General features: G+C 44.8%; 1 protein-coding gene across 1 annotated transcript in view; it reads right to left on the bottom strand.

Annotated features, from left to right (window-relative positions):
• The window catches only part of DOP1B (DOP1 leucine zipper like protein B), a 156,093-nt gene that overhangs the window by 117,945 nt on the left and 14,796 nt on the right, over positions 1 to 23,352 (bottom strand). Inside the window, 1 exon segment of the mRNA XM_027770948.1 lies at positions 625 to 806. Within this exon segment, the coding sequence (XP_027626749.1) occupies positions 625 to 806 (182 nt within the window).

The raw sequence follows: 23,352 nt of genomic DNA, 5'->3' as shown, positions 1-23,352 counted from the left end.
TTCCCTAACTGCTGGTTCCCATCTTTTTTTTTTTTTTTTAGGGAGTCTTGTTTTGTTTCGTTTTTGCTATAGGGCGTGTGTGCTCAACAGAGAGACAAAGTGAGAAATCATCCCCCAGGAAGGATGGCCATGCTGCAATCCCTTCTCCTCCATTCTCCTCTTGGGATCACATGTGCCTGATGTGAGTTTTAAGCTGCTGGGTCTGGGACTTGAATCACAGTTGACTATGGGAGGCCAGCAATGTAACCATTATGTCATTTGTTGGTCTCTGTTGCTTGCCATTTTTTAATCTTGTGAACTGACAGATTCCTCAGGTACTAGAAAGCAATACAAGGACCAGCAGGTGGTGTGGTGGTTAAGGTACCAGATCCAACATGGCTGACCATGGTTCGAGTCCTAGACCCAGTAACTTGAAAATCATGCCAGATAGATGTGCATGCATGCCCAAAGTCCCAGGAGGAGAACAAAGAAGGGGTTGTGGCATGGCCATCCACCCCAGGGGGTGATTTCTCACTTTCCCTTTCTGTCTCTCTCTCTCTCTCTCTTTTGGCGAGCACACAGCCTCTATGCTGTAAAACTAAAACAACAACAAAAAAATGTAATACAAGAGCAAAGTCATCTTACCTGTACAGGAACAAGTCCTTGGCCAGCCATTTGGTCCCCACAATTTTAAAGATAATTTCGTAGGTTTCCAAGGCTTTCAAGTGCACACCACTGGGCAGGGCAGGATGCAAACATTGAGCTAATCTCTTGCTGATAATGAGCCGTCTTGGCAACAAGGAATACCTCAGGTTACTCTGAAGGGCCTGTGAAAGGAGGAAAAGCACATGAGGAAGGAGATGGCAATGGAAAGTAAACCTGCTGAGGTCGGGAAGACTGAAGCCAGGCCCAGTGTGGTGGTAAAAAGGGACATACAGGACAAGAGGACACGGGGGAATGCACCTGGATGGTACAGGGAGGCCAAGCACCAGGTTCCAGGACCACAGGTATCCCTAAAGTCCCCAGCAATGCTAGAAATGAGGCAGGAGCCACAGTGACTATCACTACCAGGCCAGGTTTTCTGTCACACCTTGGGACCCGCACAGGTAAGAGTTGTATGGTTCTCTGTCTTGGGAAGTCATCGATCTATATATGCAAAACTAAGCAGAACACAGGCCACATCAGGGGGAGGTGACGCTCATCCCTAAGGGCATCCTTGTACGTGTGCCATAGAAGCCCCTGGACTTTTGCTCAGGGAAAGGATTCAGTCTGAATGACCCCTCACTGTTCCAGTTTAGCTTCACACCCAGTGCTGAGGGCTCACCTAGAAGAGATAGACACTGGTGGGAGGTGGAAAGTGGGGGCAGGCTTCTAGGCATGACTTGTGGCATCTCCACCAGTCAGTGACGGTGCTGGGAGGGACCTATGTGCACAGGAGAAAATGCCATTAACCCCCTGGGATGGGGCGACAGTATTTGAGAGCCGGGCTTCTATAAGCCGAACGTGGGGATTGTCTTGTGTTAAGGCATCTTGGATTCTTACTGTGTCCAAGGAGCACAGTCAAGAATGTAAACAGTTCAGTGCTGTTCAAGACTTCCAGGGACCACTGGCAGAGTGCTGAGGTTGAGAGGTTCCCCATGACTCACCCTTAGAGGGCAGAGAGCCTGTCACTACAATGCAACAATCGACATAGTTAGCTCATTTGCTCACACTGATATTTACTGAAAGCCAACAGAGTAAAGTCCACACTTCTTAGAGGCCAATCAAAGGCCTCCATGGCACGGTTCCTGCCTGCTTTGCTTACCCTCCTTCCTAACACAGCAGCCTGAACCTTTCTTCATAACAACACAGAGCGATCTGAGGTTCCCACCTGCCCTTCACTGTCCCTCTCCTGAATGCAATTCCCATCCTCTTCCATTCCCATCCATCTTTCCACGCTGTGTAGCATAGCACAGTGACCCTTCTCAGGGAGGCAGAATGCCCCCTCCTCCAGGCGGGGCATCCACACCCCATCCATGCAGGCAGTCTGAAGATCACTGCAGGACTTTGCAATGCCAACTACATATCAATCACGTGCCAGGACTGCAAGGGCCATATCACCTTAGGGCCATGACAGCTTTCTAATTATAAACAAATAGTCCCACCTCTAACACACACACTCAACTTACGCAAGAGAAAGAGAGAAAAGAAGAAACATAAGAATATTTGTCATTAGCCTGTGGAGCATATGAACTTGCAGATTTTATAAAACCATATCACTAAAAAAAATTCAGATCTAACTTGAGGTCATCTAGAAATACTTTAAGGGGCCAAGTGGTGGACAGCAATAGCACAACTGGACCCACATGGGTAAGGGTCCCCTCAAATCTCCCTGAGCATGCTCAGGTTGGCTGAGACTGGGGGTGGATTGCGGCATGAAGATTCTGTTGGAGATCCCAGCCTCTCTGTCTGTTTCTCTTGTGGAAAAAATAAACTTAATTTTTTTTATTTTTATGAGAGAGATTTTTGCTATAGGGCATGTGCCTTGTTGGAGAGACAGAGAGAGATGGAGAGACAGAAAGCAAGAAATCACCCCCTGGGGGGATGGCCACACCACAATCCCTTCTCTTTCATTCTTCTCTTGGGATTGTGGGAACACACGCCTGGTGTGAATTTTAAGCCGCTTGGTCTGGAACATGAACTGCAGTCAACTATGTGGAAGTCCAGTGATGTAACCATTATGCAATCTGCTAGTCCCTCCAAAAAAATATTTTAAAAGATTTACAGGGCCAGCTGGTGGCATGGTAGTTAAAGCAGCTGGATCCCACATGGGTGATTGCAAGGTTCAAGTCCTAGACCCAGCAGCTTAAAAATATACACCAGGTGAATGTGTATGCAGGCCCAAAATCCCAAGAGGAAAATAGAGGAGAAGAAATTGTGGTGTGGTCATCCCCTTGAGAGAGGGGAAATGATTTCTCACTGCCCCCTCTGTCTCTCTCTGGTGAGAGCCTACATATCCTATGGCACGTTAAAATAAAAAAATATATCATTTACAGAGTCTAACATCCTAAAATAAAGGAAAGGCCTAAAAAATGATTTATAAAAGTGCTTATGGGGGCCAGCAGGTGGCATAGTGGGTTAAGGTGCGGGACTCCCCATGTGATCAACCGCAGTTCAAGTCCTGGACCTGGTGGCTTGAAAAGCACACTGGACATGTGTACACGACCAAAATCCCAAGAGGAGAGTGGAGGAGAAGGGATTGCGACGTGGCCATCCCCCTGGGGGGTGAATTCTCACTTTCTGTCTCTGTCTCTGCCTCTCTGGCGAGTGCACACACCCTATAGCAAAACTCTAAAAAAAAGATAGTGCTTATGACCCTCTCTCAAAAAAGGGAAAGAACTGAGGAGGCCACTTAAACCACACTCTACAACAAGGGATGAAAATAAACTGATAGTTGCAACTGACGGGAGATGAACATGGGCAACACATGAAACAGCACATTCTGTTACGGACATCTTAGAACACATAGAAAAGCAGGCAGAACAACGAGGTAACCACTGTCCAGCTTAGACAAGTATCAACTTCCAGCCAGCTTTGCCCCTAGATACTTCCTATGACCCTTGTGGCTTAGTATGTGTAAGGGCTTTCTTCATGGGTTCAAGAGCAGGACAGCCAAAACCCTTCACTCCAACAGTTAAGGCAGAGTTTTGTCTTTTCAAGTCACTACCAAATCTAATTTTTACTCAGTATATTCTAGGGAACCGCAGCTATCTGAAGTGTAAAAGGTTCTCAAAGGATCTCCCACGGTGGGCATGTATGATTTGGCCGTGTTTGGTTCCCTCGGTCTGTACACAGAGAAGGAGCTCATTATTCTGCCCTGTGAATCCAAGCACAGCAACATGGCCTACTCTAATGAGTACAATGATGAGTCACTTCTGGCACCAGTTTTAAAAGCCAACTCAAAGTTCATCAGGTTCTCTTCTCTGCCTCTATGATCATGGCAAAATGGACTGAGATGAAGCACCTCCTAGCCTGGGTCTCTGAGAAACTACAGAGAGCAGAAACCACATGCTGATCCTGTAAGTCAGAAATAAACCATGTTGTAAGAGTCACCAATATTCCAGTGTTGTTTGTTACCATAACATAACCTTCCCAATCCTGACTGACACATCTTTTCTCAATATGGCCATAGTAGGGACCAGCAGTTAGCATAATGGCTATGGTGTTGGACTCCCACGTAGTTGACTGCGGTTCGAGTCCTGGACCTGGAGGCTTAAACTCACGCCGGGCACGGGTGTGTGCGTGCCCAAGATCCCAAGAGGAGAAGGGAGCAGAAGGTATTGCAGTGTGGCCATCCCCCCTGGGGGGTGATTTCTCACTTCCTGTCTCTCTGTCTCTGCCTTTCCGGCGAGCGCATGCGCCCTATAGCAAAAACCTCTCAAAAAAAAAAAATGGCCACAGTAAATCACAACTATTCATTTCATATAAATGGGCTGACTGGTATTTTTTTGTCATTTAAATGTTACTGCACAGGCCAGCCCATGATGTGATGGTTAAGGCAGCTGGATCCTACACGGCCAACAGCACGGTTTGAGTCCCAGACCCAGCAGCGTGGGAAACACATTACATGCACCTGCATGTGTGCTCAAAATCCTGACAGGGAGAAACAGAGACTGTACAGTGGCCATTTTCCATGTAAGATGGGGGGGTGAGGGTGCTTTCTCACTTCCCCCTCTCTCTCTGTCTCTGTCACGGGGGTGAAGGTGGTGTAGTGGTATAGTGCCTAAGGCACTGGACTCCCACATGGCCAGCTCTGGTTTGAGTTCCAGACTTGGGGGCTTGCTTTCTCACTATTTTTCCCCTCTTTTTTTTTTTTTTCTCTCTCTCCTCCTTTGTCACCTTCTAGTAAATTTAATAATAATTATTATTATAATAAATAAAATTAAATAATTAAAAAATTTTAATGTAACAAAAGGCACTTAATTCAGGGCCAGCAGTTAGCGTAATGGCTATATTGCTGGACTCCAATGTAGTCGACCACGGTTCGCGTCCTGGACCCAGCAGCTTAAACTCACACTGGGTGTGTGTGCATGTGTGCCCAAGACCCCGAGAGGAAAATGGAGGAGAAGGGATTGCAGTGTGGCCATCCCCCCCCCGGGGGGGGTGATTTCTCGCTTTCTGTCTCTCTCTGTTTTTCTGGCAAGCGCACATGACCTATAGCAAAAACCTCTCCAAAAAAAGAAAAAAAAAAAGACACTTAATGCAAAAAAGACACGGAAACATGACACAGAAATAAGGCTGAATCCAGTACATACTGAAGGCACTTGTTTACTGTATGCTGACCATATCAATCCATGTGAGTAAGGCAGGACTAAAATGGGAAGCTGTTCAGTGCCTGCTGAAGGAAAGGGAAGCCAAAGATGAAGCCATTCTGTTTACCAAAGGAGGGAGCTATAGTTGTCTTTTAAAATACAGCAAAAACAAAGGAGACAGAAGAAAACAAATGGATAGAAGATGCTTATCCTTCCCGACAAGAAAAATGCAAATTAAAACTATAATGAAGGGCTGTCCAATAGCCTGGTTGTTAAGGGAGCCAGATCCCACAAGGCTGATCATTTGGTTCGAATCCTGGCCCTGACACTTGAGAAACATGCTAGACATGTATGTGTGCCCCAAATCCGGACAGAATGGAGAAACAGAAGAGAGGAGACTGGGTCCCCATTGGGCTCTCCCTCGTTCTCTGTCTCTCTGGTGAGTGTATGTGCCCTCTGGCAAAACAAACAAACAAAACAATGAAATGCTATTTTCTTCACCCATCAGCTTGGCAAGTTTGATTGACGCAAACAGATTCAAGTATAGATCAGAGCAATCCAGAGATCATAAACAAAGTCAATCCAACCCAGAGGTCAGGATTTGACCAGAAAGAACTTGTGTCTAGACCGCTGTGACTGACCCACTTAGGACCACTGTCATCACGGACCAATGGGACGACACCGGGCCTGTATCACAGAGACTATGAATGCTCACATCCTTTACACAGAGCTGGGACTAACACAGGCCGCAAGGCTACGGTGAGACAAATGCAGGGTATTGCTAGTGCCTGGTTCAAGTGTGTGAGCTTTGGGGTTGGCTTCGACTTTCATTTCCACATTTGCTAGCTGGGCAAATCATGTAACCTTTCTGGGCTGCAGTTTCATCTGTCAAGAACGGGGATAATGCTTTTTCACAAAGTTGTGAGCCTCATATGGGCTACCCACATGTGAGAAATGTAGCACAGAGACTGGCCTCAAGTAAGCAACTCACAAATACTACCTTCTGTTATAATGACAAATTTAAAAATAAGCATACTATCTTGAATGGAGACAAAATGCAATGCATTTTATAGAATCAACTGAAACTCAGTCACGTACAACTAATGTCCTATTTTACTATCACAAAAGCAAAGCTACTAATGGATACATTAATGAGAAAGATTGAGAAATGCATAGGGTTAGAAAGGAAAACCTTAAATTGCTGCAGGCTTGGAGGTAAAATTGACTGCAGACCCAAAACATAGTGAGAATTCTACAATAATAGATATTGAAACCAAGGGGAAAAAATCTGCATGTAAGAGCTGCTGTTGAAAAACCTAAAATTTTGTTTTAAGAAGACAAAGGAAAAATAGCAATTAAAATTTAAGACTAAAAGAAAAGAGAACATAGCATTTTTTCTTTTCAAAAGTTATTTCTTCCTTCTATGAGACAGACAGACAGGAATCTCAATAGGGTCCTGACACTGTGATCCACCCCAGCTTTAGCCAGTGCCACATCATAGACGTATGTGTGCCCAGTGTAGTCAGGGAGGTCTCTGGACTTGAACCTTCTCATATGGGTCAGCCTTGCAGAGCATTTTATTACTGTGCTGTCTGAGCATGTATCTTAAATGACATTTAATGAAAAATCTCTAAAGGAGTAACTTGCATGTCATAAGACTGGAAATTAGGATCACTAGGTGAAAATAGTTGGGGTGCTGGACTCCCACTATAGTAAGTTAAAAAATAAATTATAAAGAATTGTTCATTTAAATTAATTAATCAATCATTTTTTAACTTGCTATAGTCATCATTGTGAGGAGGGAAGTGACAAAAGAAGCCACCAGGTCTAAGACTCAAACCCTGGGAGCCATGTGGGAGTGAAGAGCCCCAATCATTTTCACCTAGTGATCCTAATTTCCAGTCTAGTTATTGTCTTCCTTTCTTTTCCCCCCTGTAGACTTAATTTATTCAGGAAAACCTTTTTTTCTTTCTTTCTCTCTTTTTTTTTTTTAAAGTTGCAGTCTCACTGTGCTGAGCTTCTCCTGCTGCTTCAGCCTCCCAAGTAATTGGGACTACAGGTGTACACTACTGTGCCTGGTCTTTAGGTAGGATCAGGAATCGAACCTGAGCCACCCAGGTAGTCCTAGCCTGCAAAGCACATTTTAGCAGTATGCACCACCATGGCTGGGCCTTGCCACGCTTTTAAGACAAACCTTTCCGGTGGACACTACTGTGTGGGCAATGCCCCATCTGTGCCTTCCCCAAGTACAGGGCTAGGACAGCTTATTTCTTAGATGAAATGGTATGGACTACCATTTTTTTTTTTAACAGTTATTTTACTGGGGCCAGCAAGTAGTGTGGTGGTTAAGGGCACTGGATGCCCATGTGGCCAACTGCAGTTGGAGTCTGCTTTCTCACTTTCCCTCCCTCTCTCTCTGTCTCTTATCAAATTGGAAAATAATAATGATGATGATGATAAAATAAAGTTAACATAATTCTTTTTAAAAGAATTATTCTATTTAACTTTATTTACTTATTATTTATTTTTTAATTTGACCGGAAAGGGACAGAGCAGGAAAGAGAAAAAGAGAAAGGCAAAGTGAAAAAGCAAGCCACCAGGTCTGGAACTTGAACCACGATATTAGTTTTTAATTTGACCAAAGAGAGAGAGAAAGGAAAAGTGAGAAAGCAGGCTGCCAGGTCTGTGACTCGAACTCGATTGGTCATGTGGGAGTCCTGTGCCCCAACCACCATGCCACCTGCTGAGTTTTCCAGTGATTTATTCTCTTCCTTGGTTGCTAAAAACTCTGAGCAGCATGTGGCACTCAGCCACTAAGGCATTCTTCCACCTGATACAGAAGCTCATCTGCCTATAAGCTATCATCTCTGACACCAGCAAGGTGCCTGACTAGGACAAACAGCCACATTCAGGCTCCTGAAGACACTTCTCGGAGGAAAGCTTGGGTGGTGGGAGGTTCCACTGCCAAGTAAGATGTCTCTAGATGTTGCTGCTTTTGTAAAAGAAAATGTTCTACTTGGAGTAGGCCCTGCCTAGAAAGTTTCAACACTGTGCACTGCTGGTGAGAATGTAAAATGGTGCGGCTGCTGGGGAGACAGTGTGGTGCTCCTCAAATAAGGAAGCATTTGACATGTTTATCACACTGCCCTATGAGACTGGCCCCATGACCTAGTGGTTGAGCAAGCCGGATCCCACATGGCTGACCCCACAGTTTGCATGCGGGCCTTGGCAGTTTGAGAAACACCATGGGTCCATGTGTGTGTGTGCCTAAAGTCCTACCAGGATAAAGAAACGGAGGATAGGTGACTGCAACGAGACCACACCCAAGGTGCTTTCTCCCTCCTCTCCCCCTGGCATGTGCACACGCCCTCCGACAGGAAATAAACAATCCACTTCTGGATATATGCCCCAAAGAACTGGAAGCAGAGAGCAGCAGAACAGACACTGTACACTGTTTTCACAGAGCATCATTCTCACAACCGAAGGTGGAAGCAGCCCGAAATGGCCTTCGACCAATGACTAAGCAAACATATCGTGGTCTATCTGTATAATGGGATATTATTCGGTCCTAAAAAGGAAGGAGTTTCTGACACATGTCACAACATGGATGAATCTTGAAGACATAATAAGTGAAACAAGCCAGTCATTAAAAGACAAGTACTGTGTAATCTTCCTTACATGAGGTACCTAGAATAGTCCATTCAGAGACAGAAAGTAGGATGGTAGTTGCCAGGAGCTGGGGGAAGGTGAATGAAGAGTTAATGTTGGGCCAGTCAGTAGTATAGTGGGTAAGGCGGCTTGATATGACAGACAGCACGGTTCCAGTCCCAGACCCAGCAGCTTGAAAAACATGCTGGGTGTGTGTGCCTGCATGTCCAAAACCCGGACAGGAGAGTAGAGGAGAAGGGATTGTGGTATAGCCATCCCCCCTGGGAGATGCTATCTCACTTTCCCTCTCTCTTTGTCTCTGTTTCTCTCTGGCAAGTTCATGCTCCCTACAGCAAAAACTGAAAGAAAAAAAAGAGGACCACTGGAAGAGTTCAAAACAAAAATGAAAACGAATGGTTCTGGACTCGGTGTGGTGGCATGCTGCCTGCAGTTCCAGCTACTAGGAAGGCCGAAGCAGGAGGATTACAATAGAGCAAGACCTTATCTTTAAAATAAAGGCCCAGCCATGGTGGTATGGGCAGTAGGCACCGCTGCATGATCCTGGAGGCCACAGGGGAGGCTCTGGATTCACAGTCCAAGTCTACCCGAACATGCAGGTGCACCTGTAACCCAACTGGCTACAAGGCTGGGGGAAGACCACATCAAGACCCTGTAGAGACTGCCTGTCAGGCTCACTCTCGCTTTCAGGAAAAACACTTGAAAACAAAAAGATTAAAATAGTAAATTGTATGACATGTATATGAAGGGACTTCAAAAAGTTTGTGGCAAAATAGAATCGAAGTACAACCTTATTTCAGTGCAAAAAAATTTTTAAACCCTGTATGATTTTTATAATATACATTTTCTCTGAATTTCTTGTAGACCCCACACTGTTTTACCACAGAAGCAAGAAATAAAGAAATGTTTCTGTTTCACAGCAATTGCTCTTGCCAGCTGAGGCTGTGAGAACCATGCCAGACATTTCCTGGACCAAGCTAAGGACTTGTTTCCTGACCAGGGCGCCCCGGGCCTCATGTCAGCAAATCCTAGAGACTCGCACACTGCCCAGCCTCTCCCGAGAGTGAGCTTCCAATGTGTAATTAACACAATCACCACCCTCTGCAGCCTGTAGGCTCCTGATTTCCTCTGCAGGGTGAGTGAGAGCGTGTGTGTATGTGTGTGTGTGTGTGTGTGTGTGTGTTACACTGTGTACTGTCAACAGAAAGGCAAGTAAAGTACGGATATTTTCTTGGGTGGAGCAGAGCGAGATACTTCCTGGTCTCTATTAATAAAGCTCAGATGTAGTCAAACTTTTTCCTTCAAGAAGTGGTAAGCCCACTTTGTTTTTTAACTTTCTTGTGGGAACAGGCTCCTGTAGCACACGTGGGCACCCTCAATTTGAGTTATAACTCCAGGGTCTTGAAATACATGTCAGATGATGAATGTGTGCAAAATACTGACAAGTCAGAGAGACAGAGAAGGGACTGCAGTGTGACCATGCTTCATATAAGGGTGCTTTCTCTCGCTCGCTCTTTCTGATGAGCACAAATATCCTGTATCAATTAAATTTTTTTGCGAATGTTCTGGGGCCAGCAGGTGACATCATGGCTAAGGCACTGGACTCCCACATGGCTGACTATGGTTCCAGTCCCAGACCTGGTGCTTACTTTCTCTCTTTCTCTCTCTCTCTGGTGAGTTCATGTCCCCCATAGCCAATTAATAATAATAGTAATAAATCAAAATAAATAAATAATTCTTAAAACAAAAACACTGTTTGGCGGGGTTTGCCTTATTTGCCAGCATCTTCACCCTTTGCCCAATGACATGCCCAGCTCCCATCTGGCTACATGGTTGACACTATGACCCACTGGAACTGGCTAAAACTCAAACGTGTGAAGCACTTGGAGGGCAAGTAGGAAACCCCAAGCTCACAGGCAGACTCTCTTCTTGATCATGCTCTGCAGGTCAAGCACTTGGCTGTTGGCCTGTCTGCGTGACTCTGGGCTAAAGCAGGGCCATGCATGAAGAACAAGCCTTTTCTCTTCCCTGAACCTCCCTCACTGCCATCCCTTGCCCAACTATCCAAGAGAGGCTGAGACTATGATCCTGGCCCAGGCCTGAAAGGGCTGCTTTTGCAGTCTTCCTCTTTTTCAGCTGCTGTCCAGGCACTCTGCATTGGTGAAGACCTTCTCCAGTAATAAAAACTCAGTGATATTCCAGGATAGTTTCTTTTTTGGCCAGTAGGTGGAGTGGAGCTTGAGGCGGCTAGATCCTACATAGCCAGCTCTGAGGTTCAAGCCTTGGAACCAGTGGCCTGCCTATAATCAGGCTGGGCACAGATGCACCCATGCTCAAAATCCCAAGAGGAGAACAGAGAAAGAGACTGCAATGTGACCATCCCCCCGGGGGGTGATGTCTTCCTTTCCCTCCCTACAGGAAAAGAAAAAGAAAAACCCAAACTGGCTAGTAAGCTTAATATATGTATTTTATGAGAAATGTTCTTATTTGTCTGTGGAAAAAATATCTCAGAAAAAATAAAAACTGTGAAAGAAAAATAACACACTTCCAAAATTATTTTTCGAAGTACTAAACAGAAAGGGAAACACAGTGATTAAACATAAAATTAAATATCCTTATTTATTTCACTCAGGAATTCTAAGAGCATTCCTTGGGCTAAAATTAAGGTATAATTACAATATTTTTGGCATCATTATACTCATAGGCTCAAGAGCTTGACCTTAAAATAATAAAGGTATAAAATGTAAGCTTGAAAAAAAAGGTTTGAACTACATTTGAGCTTCATTTATAGAGACCAGGAAGGGTCTTACTTTGCTCCACCCAAGAAAATATCTGTGTATTCCTTTGATGTTACACAACCTGCCAGTATGATATTCTCCAGGATGCTCAGCAAGATTTAGAATGGTTCTCTATACAGGAACAGAATCCAAATTCCAAAAGGCTAGGTCATGGATTCAAAGGGTAATTTACTGCACTTAAAAACAGTTGCGATGGTAATCTTTATGTTATATTTATGTCATATTTATATATCATCTTTATGTACATTTTTGTGACGATTAAAAAATTTTTTTAGAGAGATTTTCGCTATAGGGCGCGTACGCTCGCCAGACAGACAGAGAGAGACGTAGAGACAGAAAGCGAGAAATCACCCCCCAGGGAGGATGGTCATGCCACAATCCCTTCTCCTCCATCCTCCTCGCGGGATCTTGGGCACGCACGCACACGTGCCCGGTGTGAGTTTTAAGCCACTGGGTCCGGGACGCAAACCGCGGTCGACTGCATGGAAGTCCAGCGACATAGCCATTACGCTAACTGCTGGTTCCCTTAAAAATGATTTTTTAAAGGATAATTTAACAATATGTGTGGGCAGGGAAGAAGAGTTGTATCTGATTTTAAAAATGTTGTCTTCAGCCTATCAAGTTAATTTGTTAAATGTTTCCTTTAAAAGTTCCTTAAAGAGCGTCCCAACCTGCTCTCACCCAGAGTGAGCGCCTTGCCTTGAGAGCACCAGGTGTTCATCTCTAAAGAAATGTAAGCACACTAATTTAAAAGCCTGTCTCTCAGCAAGCAAACAAGGAGCTGCATTTATCCTGGCAAATACCAGCATGTCTTCCTCTGGAAGTTGGTCGTCTTTTTAGCGATGTTCATTCCATGCCACGAGAACGAAGCTGTATGGCAGTGCAGTGAGTCAGATCAGCCAGGTGGCATAAGCTTCAACACTCAGTCAAGTGCTTGCCAAAGGACACCAACTGAGTGTCCTTTAGACAGAGCGAAACAGAACAGACACTGAGTAATAACCAGTTGGCCAGGACGTCCCGCGCTGAAGGAGGACAAGCATCGATGGCTCAGTCTATTGCACTTACTTGAGATGGCCGTGGCTTGGCTACTCTGCCAGCCTGGGGAGCTGGCAGGGGGTGGGGAGAGAGGGCAGGGGAGGGTGGCAAGACACAAGTTGGAGAAACAAGCACATCTGCAAGGCCCCTAAGAGCCGAATCAGGGAGCTGGGATTCTACAGGTAACCAGCCTTTGTTTAATGGGGGTGGGGGAATGGGAGGAGACAGAGACTGTGGTGACTTTGTGTAAACGAGGAGCTTCCTTCTCAAAAGGTCACCAAGGGAAATATCAGGGCACTGCATTCAGAGCAGTCAGCTGAAGGGCAGCTGGGCAGTACACCCTCAGCCAGCTGCTGGCATGGGTTACAACACCCGCACCCCACCATGTGCAAGGAACAGATGTGAGGGCTTGCTTGGCCTTCCTCGTCAGTCAGAATACATATATTTCTTTAAAAATAATTCTTAGAAGTATTTTATTTCTTTTGAATTGGCTTTACCCCCCTTTTCTTTCTTTCTTCTTTTTTTTTAATTTGCCAGAGGGCATGTATGTTTAATAGAGACCTAGGAAGAGAGGGAAAAATTGTGGTCACACTGCAATCCTTTCTTTCTTCTCTATTTCTCCACCCTGTCAAGATTTTGGGCAACACACACACACACACACACACACACACACACATTTCTCGAACCACCAAGGCAAGGATTCGAATGATGCCATTAGTTGTGTGGGATCCAGCTCCCTTAGCCACTAGGTCACACGGCCAGCCTGCCTTACCTTCCCATTTAGGCTCGTTACAGCTAATGTCAACTCATACTTCCTGAGCAAACACCATGCTGTTTGGGAGGAGTGCAATGCAAGACTAGGTATATAATTCTAGAAAATGTATAAGAGAAAGATGGGGGGACCAACAGGTGGTATAATGGTTACATTGCTGAACTCTCATGCAGTTGACCTCAGATCAAGTCCTGGACCCGGTGGCTTAAAACTCAGGCCAGGCACATGTGCATGCTTTCCCAAAATCCCAAGAGAAGGGTAGGGGAGAAGGGATTGTAGCGTGGCCATTCCCCCAGGGGGGTGATTTCTCACTTTCTGCCTCTCTGTCTCTCCAGTGACAGTATACGCCTTATAGCAAAAAACCTCTCTTAAAAATAAAAAATAAATAAAAGAAAGAAAGAAAAGGAAAAGAAAGATAGGGATGGCCAACTACACCAGGCTAGGTCTGTCTGTGGTTGGTACTCACACATGGTCTGTGTGAGGCCTAGGCTTCAGCAGTTCTGCAGTTTCAGAAACTTATTTCTTTTGCTATTCTCCAAGTCAGCTCTGCTGAGGCCACGCTTGCTGGTCAGCTCCTAAGAAGTCAACAGGAGGGCAAACATGACTAAGAGTACTCCAAATTGGCTGTCTTGGGCCTGGGCCAAGGCTCTGTCCCTCCTTGGCTGCTGACCCTGTCTCAATTTACCACACTGTGCTGAGGCCCCATTTTCTTACCCAGAAAATGTGCTGTCACCTGCTTGTAGGCTGGTCATGCAGGTTCAACTCAAAAGGAGCTGAGACATGGGCTGCTCACTCCATTCCCATGTCCCCACTGTATCACTGTCAAGACTGACTGTGCATGTCTGTACACACACACACACACACACACACACACACATGCAGGGATGAGACACAGGAAACGGGGCCCATCAATCACACTGGGTGTTCCCAACCTCTTGTGTGAGATGTCTCAGGAATCTACACGCCAGAGTAGAGACCCATTACACTTCTCAAGACATAGCGTTCTGCTAAGCTCCCTGAGTCTGCCACGATCCAGGCTGGCTAAGGCTGAAGGTGGGTCACGGCTTCGAAGCTGTTGGGACATCTTTAATGCTCTCTCTTTCTCTCTCACATAGATGAAATAAACTTAAAAACAAAAAACAAAGCACAACAAATGCACTGCTACCTCACAGAATCAGAATAGGTAAGTCATAGCTCACACGCGAGACAGACAGGCAGAAAGAAAGAAAGTGAGAAATGACCCCCCCCCCCGGGAGGGGGTAGCCACGTCACACCCTTCTCCAGTTTCCTCTCAGGATTTTGGGCACACATGCACATATGCCTGGTGAGATTTTAAAGCAGCCGGGTCTGGGGCTCAAACCATGGTTAGCCATGTGGGAGTCCAGTGCCTCAATCACCACACCACCTCCTGGCTCCAACATTTAGATTCTTAAAGCTATTTGATCTCACCACTAACTACTACTTTTCCTGTCTTCCCACAGAAAAACTTTGGGTGACTGAGGCACTTAACAGTGGTCTTTTTTTTTTTTTCTTAAGAGAGAATTTTGCATTCTCCAGAGAGACAAAGAGAGACAGAAAGCTAGAAATCACCCCTCAGGAGATGGTCATTCTGCAATCTTTTCTCCTCCATTCTCCTCTCGGAATTTTGGGCACACACACACACATGTGCCTGGCTTGAGTTTCATACTTCCTGGTCCAGGAATCAAACAGTGGTCAGCCATGTGGGAGTCTAGTGATGTAACCATTATACCATCTGCTGGTCTCAACAGTGCTTTCCATTATTTCCAGGCGTAACTTTTTTTTTAAAGTTCGCTTTATCTCTTTCATGAGAGAGAGACAAAGAGAAGCATCCTCAGCAGTGTCCCAAACCATGATCACCCCTCACCCTAGCCTTCCAAGCTAGCCAGAATCACAGGCACGCACGCCGCATGGCATGTCAAACCGGGAACAAAGCCTGGCCCTCCACACGCCTCCAGCACTGCAGAGCAACGCACTTCCTCAGCCTTCCCTGGCACCTGTGCTCACAGCAGTGCTGACCAAGTCAAAATACTGTCCATACAGTATTTTGGGAAATCTAAGCAAACCTTTGAGCTTCAGTTTCTCCAACAGTAGAAGGAATCGAATGATCTTACTTTGGAGGCTCACAGGACTGAGAGATAACGGAAGACCAGCATACGATAAAGCTCATGAGGGAAATCACTCTAGTTTGGGGACCTAAGAGCTAGTAGGCTTGGAAAGGAAAAAAAAAAAAAAAAAAAAAAAACGAGGGAGTGAGCTGAGAGTCTGACATTAAACAAATGCAAGGCCGTTGGTGATAAAGTCACATCTTTGGAAGTTGTGGGCCCCAAAAGACAGTAGGGTTGGAAAAAAAAAAAAAAAAAAAAAAAAAAAACACGATGGGAGGATGTCAAGGCAACTGAGTTTTGTAGTAAGCCACAGGAAAAGAAAGTGAAGATGAGCGACAAACAACATTTTCTAAACCTTGGAAGGTACCCAGTGCAGAGAACATAGAAATATGTCAGAAATTATCATCGCAAACCAGGAGATTGCATAACAGTAATCAAACCATCAGAAATACTGAATGACTTGGTTCTGTTATTTTTTAACTTTTTAAACATATTTTAATCCACATACAAATGCTACATTTGATAAACAAGGTTTATATGGAAATCAACTTGATAAAAATCAGATAGAAGAGAAGAAAGAACATCTTAGGGACAGAATCTCATTCCAAATCCGAAACAGGCTTCAGTCCCCAAAGTTCTACTGGGAGAACTCAATATTCTCTGAAGATCACACCCAGGAGAACAGAACTGACACGCTCTAATGAGACTAAATGTTACCTCTTCCTCCACAACGCCTCCTCTGAGAGCTCTCCTGAGCTAGAGCAGCATGGGTTCAGAGGAATGTGAGAGACCTCTGGTTCTCCCAGCCCACAAGCCTCCTACACCTGAAACACACAAGGTCACCTGCTGGGCCAGCACGTGCAGCATGGGGACTGGCAGGGCAGCAAGAGCACTGCTCAGGGATGGAACTCGGATGCTCTCCACAACTGCATTACCTGTTCTGAATCCAACCCATGTTTTCCCTCCCCACGCTTTTCCTCTGCTTCCCTGTCCCTGAAAGCTCACTGCACGGAAACTGGAGATTGTTAGAGAACAAACTCTCAGTGGCTGCGTAGGAAGGGCCATGAAAAATGTCACAGGAAGTGTGACAAAGGCATGGGGGCCTGACTTTCCCCCAGATAAATTCAAGGCCAAAGTCGACTCCTCTGTAAAAAGCCAGCAGTTACAAAACTCAGTCCCAGGACACTAAGAACAAAGAGGTAGAACAATGAGGTAGAAGGCTGCGGCTGACATACAGGCAGTGCTGGGACAACACCTCTTTAGAAATACAAGGAAGGTTCTGTACTTTGAAACCTCTGCTAGTGCAGGGAGACAGAAAACGTTCTGCAGTTACTTTGTAAAAGCCTAATCTCAGCCAGCAACCACTCCAGTGCAGACTGCAAGGGGATGCATTGGCACAGAGCACTCTGGTCTTTTAAGGACACAAAATAACCTTACTGCAACAAACAAGTATGCCTGCATCTAACCACAGGAGAACTAGGCTCCAGCTCCCATAGGTTAAACATGGTCCAGTGTTGTGGGCTCATGCTATCCAACAACAGGAGTTTAAATGAAGAAAATATATTATCTCACAAAACTGAAAGTCTGTGCAAAGGTTCTCAACGAGGCAATGTCGCCCTCGGGGACATTTGGCAATGGCTGGAGACATTGTTAGCTGTTGCAACTTGAGGTGGGGGAAGGTGCTACCAGCATCTAGAAGACAGAGGCCAGAAAGGCTAGGATGCTGACAAGTACCCTGCAATGCACAGGACAGCACCCCCACCCCACACCCCAGAAGGCCCACTGTGCCAAGGCACAAAACCATTCACTATGCTTTACCTAGCATTGTGAAAAACTGGAAACAAACTAGCCCAACAGTAGAGGGCTTCTAGATCTTGTCCATGCCTATACAATCTTTCCTTCTTCTTTCTATCCCTCTTACACATACACACATTGAGGTGGCTATAGCCTGCCTGATTTTGCTCCCTGATTTTATCATGAACATTTCCGTATCAGTAGTTACAAGTCGCCCTCATTTGAATGACTGACGGACTTACAGCCACTCCCTACTGATCATGGTCCTTTCAATTTCTTTCCATGGTATACAACAAAACAGTGAAGATTCTTACTGTTACCTTTGTGTTGTATGAGACTAAAATAAATTTATAATCACTACCTACCAGATTTGTAATGACTTTTCATTTAGGGAATGCAAAAGCCACAATAAGATATTACTACACTCCCACTACAATGGCGGAAATTAAAGACTGACCACGCCAAGTGCTGGTGAGGATACGGAAGAACTGGAGCTTTCATACAGTGCAGTGGGAAATGATATAACTTTGGAAGACAGTTTGAGAGTTTCTTAAAAATTTAAATATATACCTACTGGAAGCAACCCAGATGTCCATTAATGGGGAAATGGATAAATAAATTGTGCATATCCATGGAATCTTACTCAGCATTAAAAAGCAATGAACTACAAATAGACACGGCAACTTGGATGACTTTCAAAATAACTTTGCTAAGTGAAAAAAGCCAGACCAGAAGGGGAAAAAAAGAGAGAACGTATAGTATATGATTCTGTTTAAACAACATTTTAGAAAATGCAAATTGATCTACAGTGATAGAAAACAGATCAGCATCTGTCTGAAGGGGGGACGAGGGGAGGGAGATCCAAAAGACCACGAGGAAATCCTGGGGGTGGCAGATGCATGTGCATTACCCTGACTGGGGTGATGGTTTGACAAGGGTTAATACATATGTCAAAATTCATCAAATTAAACACTTTAAACACATGTGGTTTACTGTATCACAGTAAAGCTAAAAAATGAAAAGAGGAAAAGATCATTTGAAAAAGATAAATCAATGGGAATGGCAGCAACCTCTGATGACCTCACTGTTGTCTTATATAAAATCAGCCCAGTTTAACTTGGGTCCTTCTGTACTAGTCTGCCTAAACAGCCATACCAAGATACCACAGACTGGGTGGCTTAAACAATAGACATTTACTTCTCATGCATCTGGAGACTGCAAATCCACAATTCACAATCCAGGTGACAGCTGACTCAGTTTTCTTCCTGGCTACAGACAATTAATTTCTCACTGTGACCAGACATGCTGGGAAGGGAGAGAGAGGTCTCTTCCTCTTCCTATCAGGCCACATCTCATCAGTTAGGGCCCCACCCTTATAACTCTCTCTTCAAGGGCTTATGGCCTCAACATAAGAATTTGAAAGAGATACAATTCACTTCATAGCACCTTTCAGACCATGGCCTGACATAAAGTTTCTATCTTTACAACTTTCTTTGCAGAATTTATAAAATGTAAGTGGATCACCAGCCCTTTCCCTGATCTATAAAATCAGTTTGGCTAGATGAGATTTTTTTTAGTTTGCTTATTTAGTCATCTTTTCCATGAGAGGGAGGGAGGCAACATGGCCCTCACACTACAAACCACCCGGGTCAGCCCTGGACAGAGGCAATGCTGTGTGTGCCATGTGCACAGGGAGACCTTGAGACGCAAACCCAGGACCTTCCCGTGTAGACTGTCATTGCAGAGGATCGTGTTACCTGTGCCACTGCAGCTGGCCCAGATGAGCCTGTCATCAGATCACTGGAGGAATAATTAATCTACCAAATCTGGACTATTTCCCTCTAGCAAACCAGAGAGGAAGAATAGCAAAGATCCTTTCACTCAGTCACAAAAACTGACAGCCCAACCTAGCTGGAAATGACTGAAAAGAGGATCAGATGCTGTTCAGACAAACCCTCCCCAGAAAGGCCCTCTCGACTGCACAGCATTTGAGGGGCTCCCACCGAGGCTGCCCTAACAAGCCTGAACCCTCAGTGTCCCTGCAGATGCTCAGCTCCTTCTGGATAATATGAGGTAGTGACGCCATAATGTCATCTGAGCCCCAGTACGTCACCCACGACAACAGCGGCAAAGGCAGCAGCCTCTGCCACGTTAGGAGTGGAAGTGTGCCCTGATGTTCCAGCAGGCACGTCTTCTAAACTCTGGTGCCAAGAACCCAGTGCACTGCTGGGAACATTAGGATCCGCACTGCCTACTCCACAGCAAGGTACGGAATCTAGTTCACTAAGGTGAAGAGTCCCTGCTGGCCAACAGCATCAATGTGGCCTCTTCTCTGAAGGCAGTTTAGGTCACGTCTTTGCACTAAGATCCTAACACTCTACTTATCAGATAGCTTCTACCCTCAAGGTCACAGCCACAGAGGTCATCAGAGGTTGCTGCCAAGTGGCTGAAATAGCCCCAAACACAGGCACCATGGCCACAGGTGGGGCTCCACCAGTGGGATGGCCAAACAGATCCTCCTGAGGAAAGAGAGGCACAACCACAAGGAGGGGGCTGAGGCTATTCCAGGCCATTCACGGCTTGGGGTCTAGCCAGCATGGGTGAGGCTGTGGGCTAACTGTGGCCAGGAGGAGGAGAGGGTGGAGAAAGAGAGAAAATGAGAAAGCATCCCACAATCCCTTCTCCTTCATCTTTCCCACCTTTTGGAGATTTGGGACACACATGCATGTGCCTGGTGTGTTTTTCTAGATGCCAGGTCTGGGGCTTGAACCGTGTGTGCAGTCAGCTGTAAAGGACCTAGCCACCTTCCCTACCATCCTACTGGCTAGCCTTATCCTTCATTTTTAAAATCAAAGTTATAAACCATACTTGGTAATGACTGGATTCCTAAGGGCGGAAAGTACTTGCTAACGAAAATTTTATTTTTTTTAATTAACAAAAACCTGGATATACTTATCATATATAACATGTTGTTCTGAAATATGTGTACACTGTGTAATGCTACATGGAGCTAATTCACATATGCATCACCTCACTTACTTTGGTGGCAAGGATCACTTAAAATCTACACCCAGCAATCTTCAAGTACACTATACATGGGTACGAACTGTAGTCACCATGTTGTACAACAGGTCTCGTAATCTCATTTTTCTTATCTAACTGAAATTTTGTATCTTTTGATCAACATCACCCCGATCTCCCCAACCCCAGCGCCTGGCACCCACCATTCTACTCTGTATTTCTATGAGTTCAACTTCTGTTACACGCCACGTGTAAGTGAGCTGACACAATTTTGTCTTTCTGTGCTTGGCTTACTTCACTTCCATGATGTCCTCCAGATGATCCTTCCAGGCTGTCCCAAATGACAGATGCCCTCCTTTCCTACGGCGAGTAATATTCCACTGTGTATATTTTGCTGATTAAATGTATCTAAAACTAATCAGGAAAATGATGGCTTAAAGTCTCAGATAAATAAGTTACCCTATTCATGTTGAATTACCTAAAAACTATAAAACTTGAACTATTCTCTAGTATGGAAAAATTCACAAAAATACTGAGAGTTTGGCAAGTTTCTAAAATAATACAATTAGAACGTACCTGCAATCAGACTAACCAAGATCTCGCTGGGTCCAGTTTCTCACTTGTAAAAAGGGTTGAGCTAGACGAATCTTCTCTTCCAGACCTATGGTTTATGCTTTATAACTATGTAAAAAATATGCACGCATACACACACACACACACACACACACACAAGGCATCTTGACCTAACACTTTGTGTCCTGCAATATGGTTTACTCCTGCATTGTAAAGATTTTTACGAATTCAACTCTAAGCTATTCTGAATTCTGTGCATATACATGAATCTAAGAAAGCTGACCATTACTAAAACTTTAAGAACATTCTACATTCGCATCAACTCCTACAGGCCTCCTGAACACAGAGGTTGAAAATCTCAGAGAAGTTAGTAACCCTGATAGTCACTGAGACTTGTTCCTCTACTGCCCATCCAAACCCACCATTTTCAGTCACTCTAATCCCAGGGTTTGAGGGGCCACATCCACTCTGTTACTATGCTTGGCAGCAACTGGGAGCTTCCTTTTTTGTTGTTGTTTTTAAAAATTAATTAATTTATTATTATTATTGTTTAATAAAAAATTAATTAATTAATTTATTATTATTATTGTTTAATTTGACCAAAGCGAGAGAAAGTGAAAAAGCAAGCCGCCAGGTCCAGGACTTGCACTACATACAGTCAGCCATGTGGGAGTCCAGAGCCTTAACTACCACACTGCCTGCCAGCCTACGAGAGCTTCCTTTAATGGATAAGGCAGAGGACCTTCTGAGCAAAACCTCCCATGAAGGAAGCTCGGTGGCTCCTCTCATTCCATGGAATAATACCCTGCCTGAGATCTGGCCCTGTCCCTCCTCCCTCATCTCCTACACCTTCACCTCCTTGCTCTCACTCCAGCCATGCCATTTCCTTACTGTGCCTTGGAAACTGGCCCATGCCAGATGGCCTCCCTGCCAGCTCACTTACTTCGCTCAGGCCTCTGCTTAAATGCCACCTTATCAAATAGCCATCTCCAAAACAGCACTTCTTCCTCCTTCCTCAACACTACATGCTGGTTTTGCTTCTGACTATTCAGAAAAAATGCTGACATCAGTTACTGGTTATCTGTCTCCCACCACAGACATAATTATGAGGGCAGTGTTTGGTGTTTGATGTCAAGTCCCCAGCACCCAGAAGTTCAGTACACCTTGGTTCTGCCACTGCACTGGTTGCAGCTACCACAACAAAGCTGAGTGGCATCACCAGATTCAGATCTTAGCAGATGTGGCTCCCACTGGGTGTTACAAGAAAACACTATTCCAGGCCTCTCACCAACTGCTCACGGTTTGCTGTTGATCTTTGGCATTGCTTGGTTTACAGATGCATCATCCCTATCTCTGCCTTCCCTCCATTCATGTCTGTGTCTGTGTCCTAATTTTCCCTCTGTATCAGGACAACAGTCATTACCAGTTTAGGGCCATACCCTAATGATCTCCTTTTAACTTGGTTATCCCTGTAAAGACCCTCCTTTCAAATAAGGTTACAACTGAAGTGCAGGGGATTATGGCTTCAACAGCTCTTTGGTGGAAGACACAATTCAACCCACTATGACTACCGCTTAGTATCCATAATGCATCGGGCAAGTTTGTTAACCCTCATTGGTAAAATGAGACTAATAGAAGCCCTCGCAATGTCATCTGGAAACTGACCAAGATACCGTCCATCCAACATCCAGGCACATATGTGGCATCCACGACTGTCCTGGAGCAGGTAGAAGGAGCAAGAGTCTGCTCTCACAGAGCTATTACCAACTGTGCCAGGTGTTAACATGTTATCTTTCTATGTGTCCATTTTCTTATCTAAAATGTAGGGATAACACTGGGTTGTCAGAAAACTCATGATGCATTTTTGCATAGAAAAACAGAAAAAAAAAAAAAAACACCAACTTTTTACGACTTTTCTGACAACCCAACAGTAGCACTTCTCCCCAGGGACTGTTCTGAGCACTGAGTCAGTTAACACATATAGAACGCTTCACACTGTACCACTGTATTGGCTAAACCAGACACCTGTGGATTGAATGGATGAGAGTGACATATTGGCCTATTTTATAATATATTACGAAGGAACAACTACACAGAGAGATCAGAAATACTCCCAACCCTGGCAGCAGGCCCAGAACTCATACCAGGCCTTCCTAAGCACCATGTTGTGCCTTCTCAGTCCTCTATCACACCATAAATCCTTCATCATGGGAAACCTAACACCGAAACTTCTAATTAACTATTGGGACTCATCTTTTCTTTTCTTTTTTTTTTCTTTTTTCTTTTTTTTTTTTTTT

This window comes from Tupaia chinensis, unplaced genomic scaffold (genome assembly GCF_000334495.1).
Source record: "Tupaia chinensis unplaced genomic scaffold, TupChi_1.0 Scaffold000175_1, whole genome shotgun sequence".
In the NCBI taxonomy this organism is placed as follows: Eukaryota; Metazoa; Chordata; class Mammalia; order Scandentia; family Tupaiidae; genus Tupaia; species Tupaia belangeri.
The sequence above is the reverse complement of the archived record's forward strand: the minus strand, read 5'-3'. Positions and strand labels throughout refer to the sequence as shown.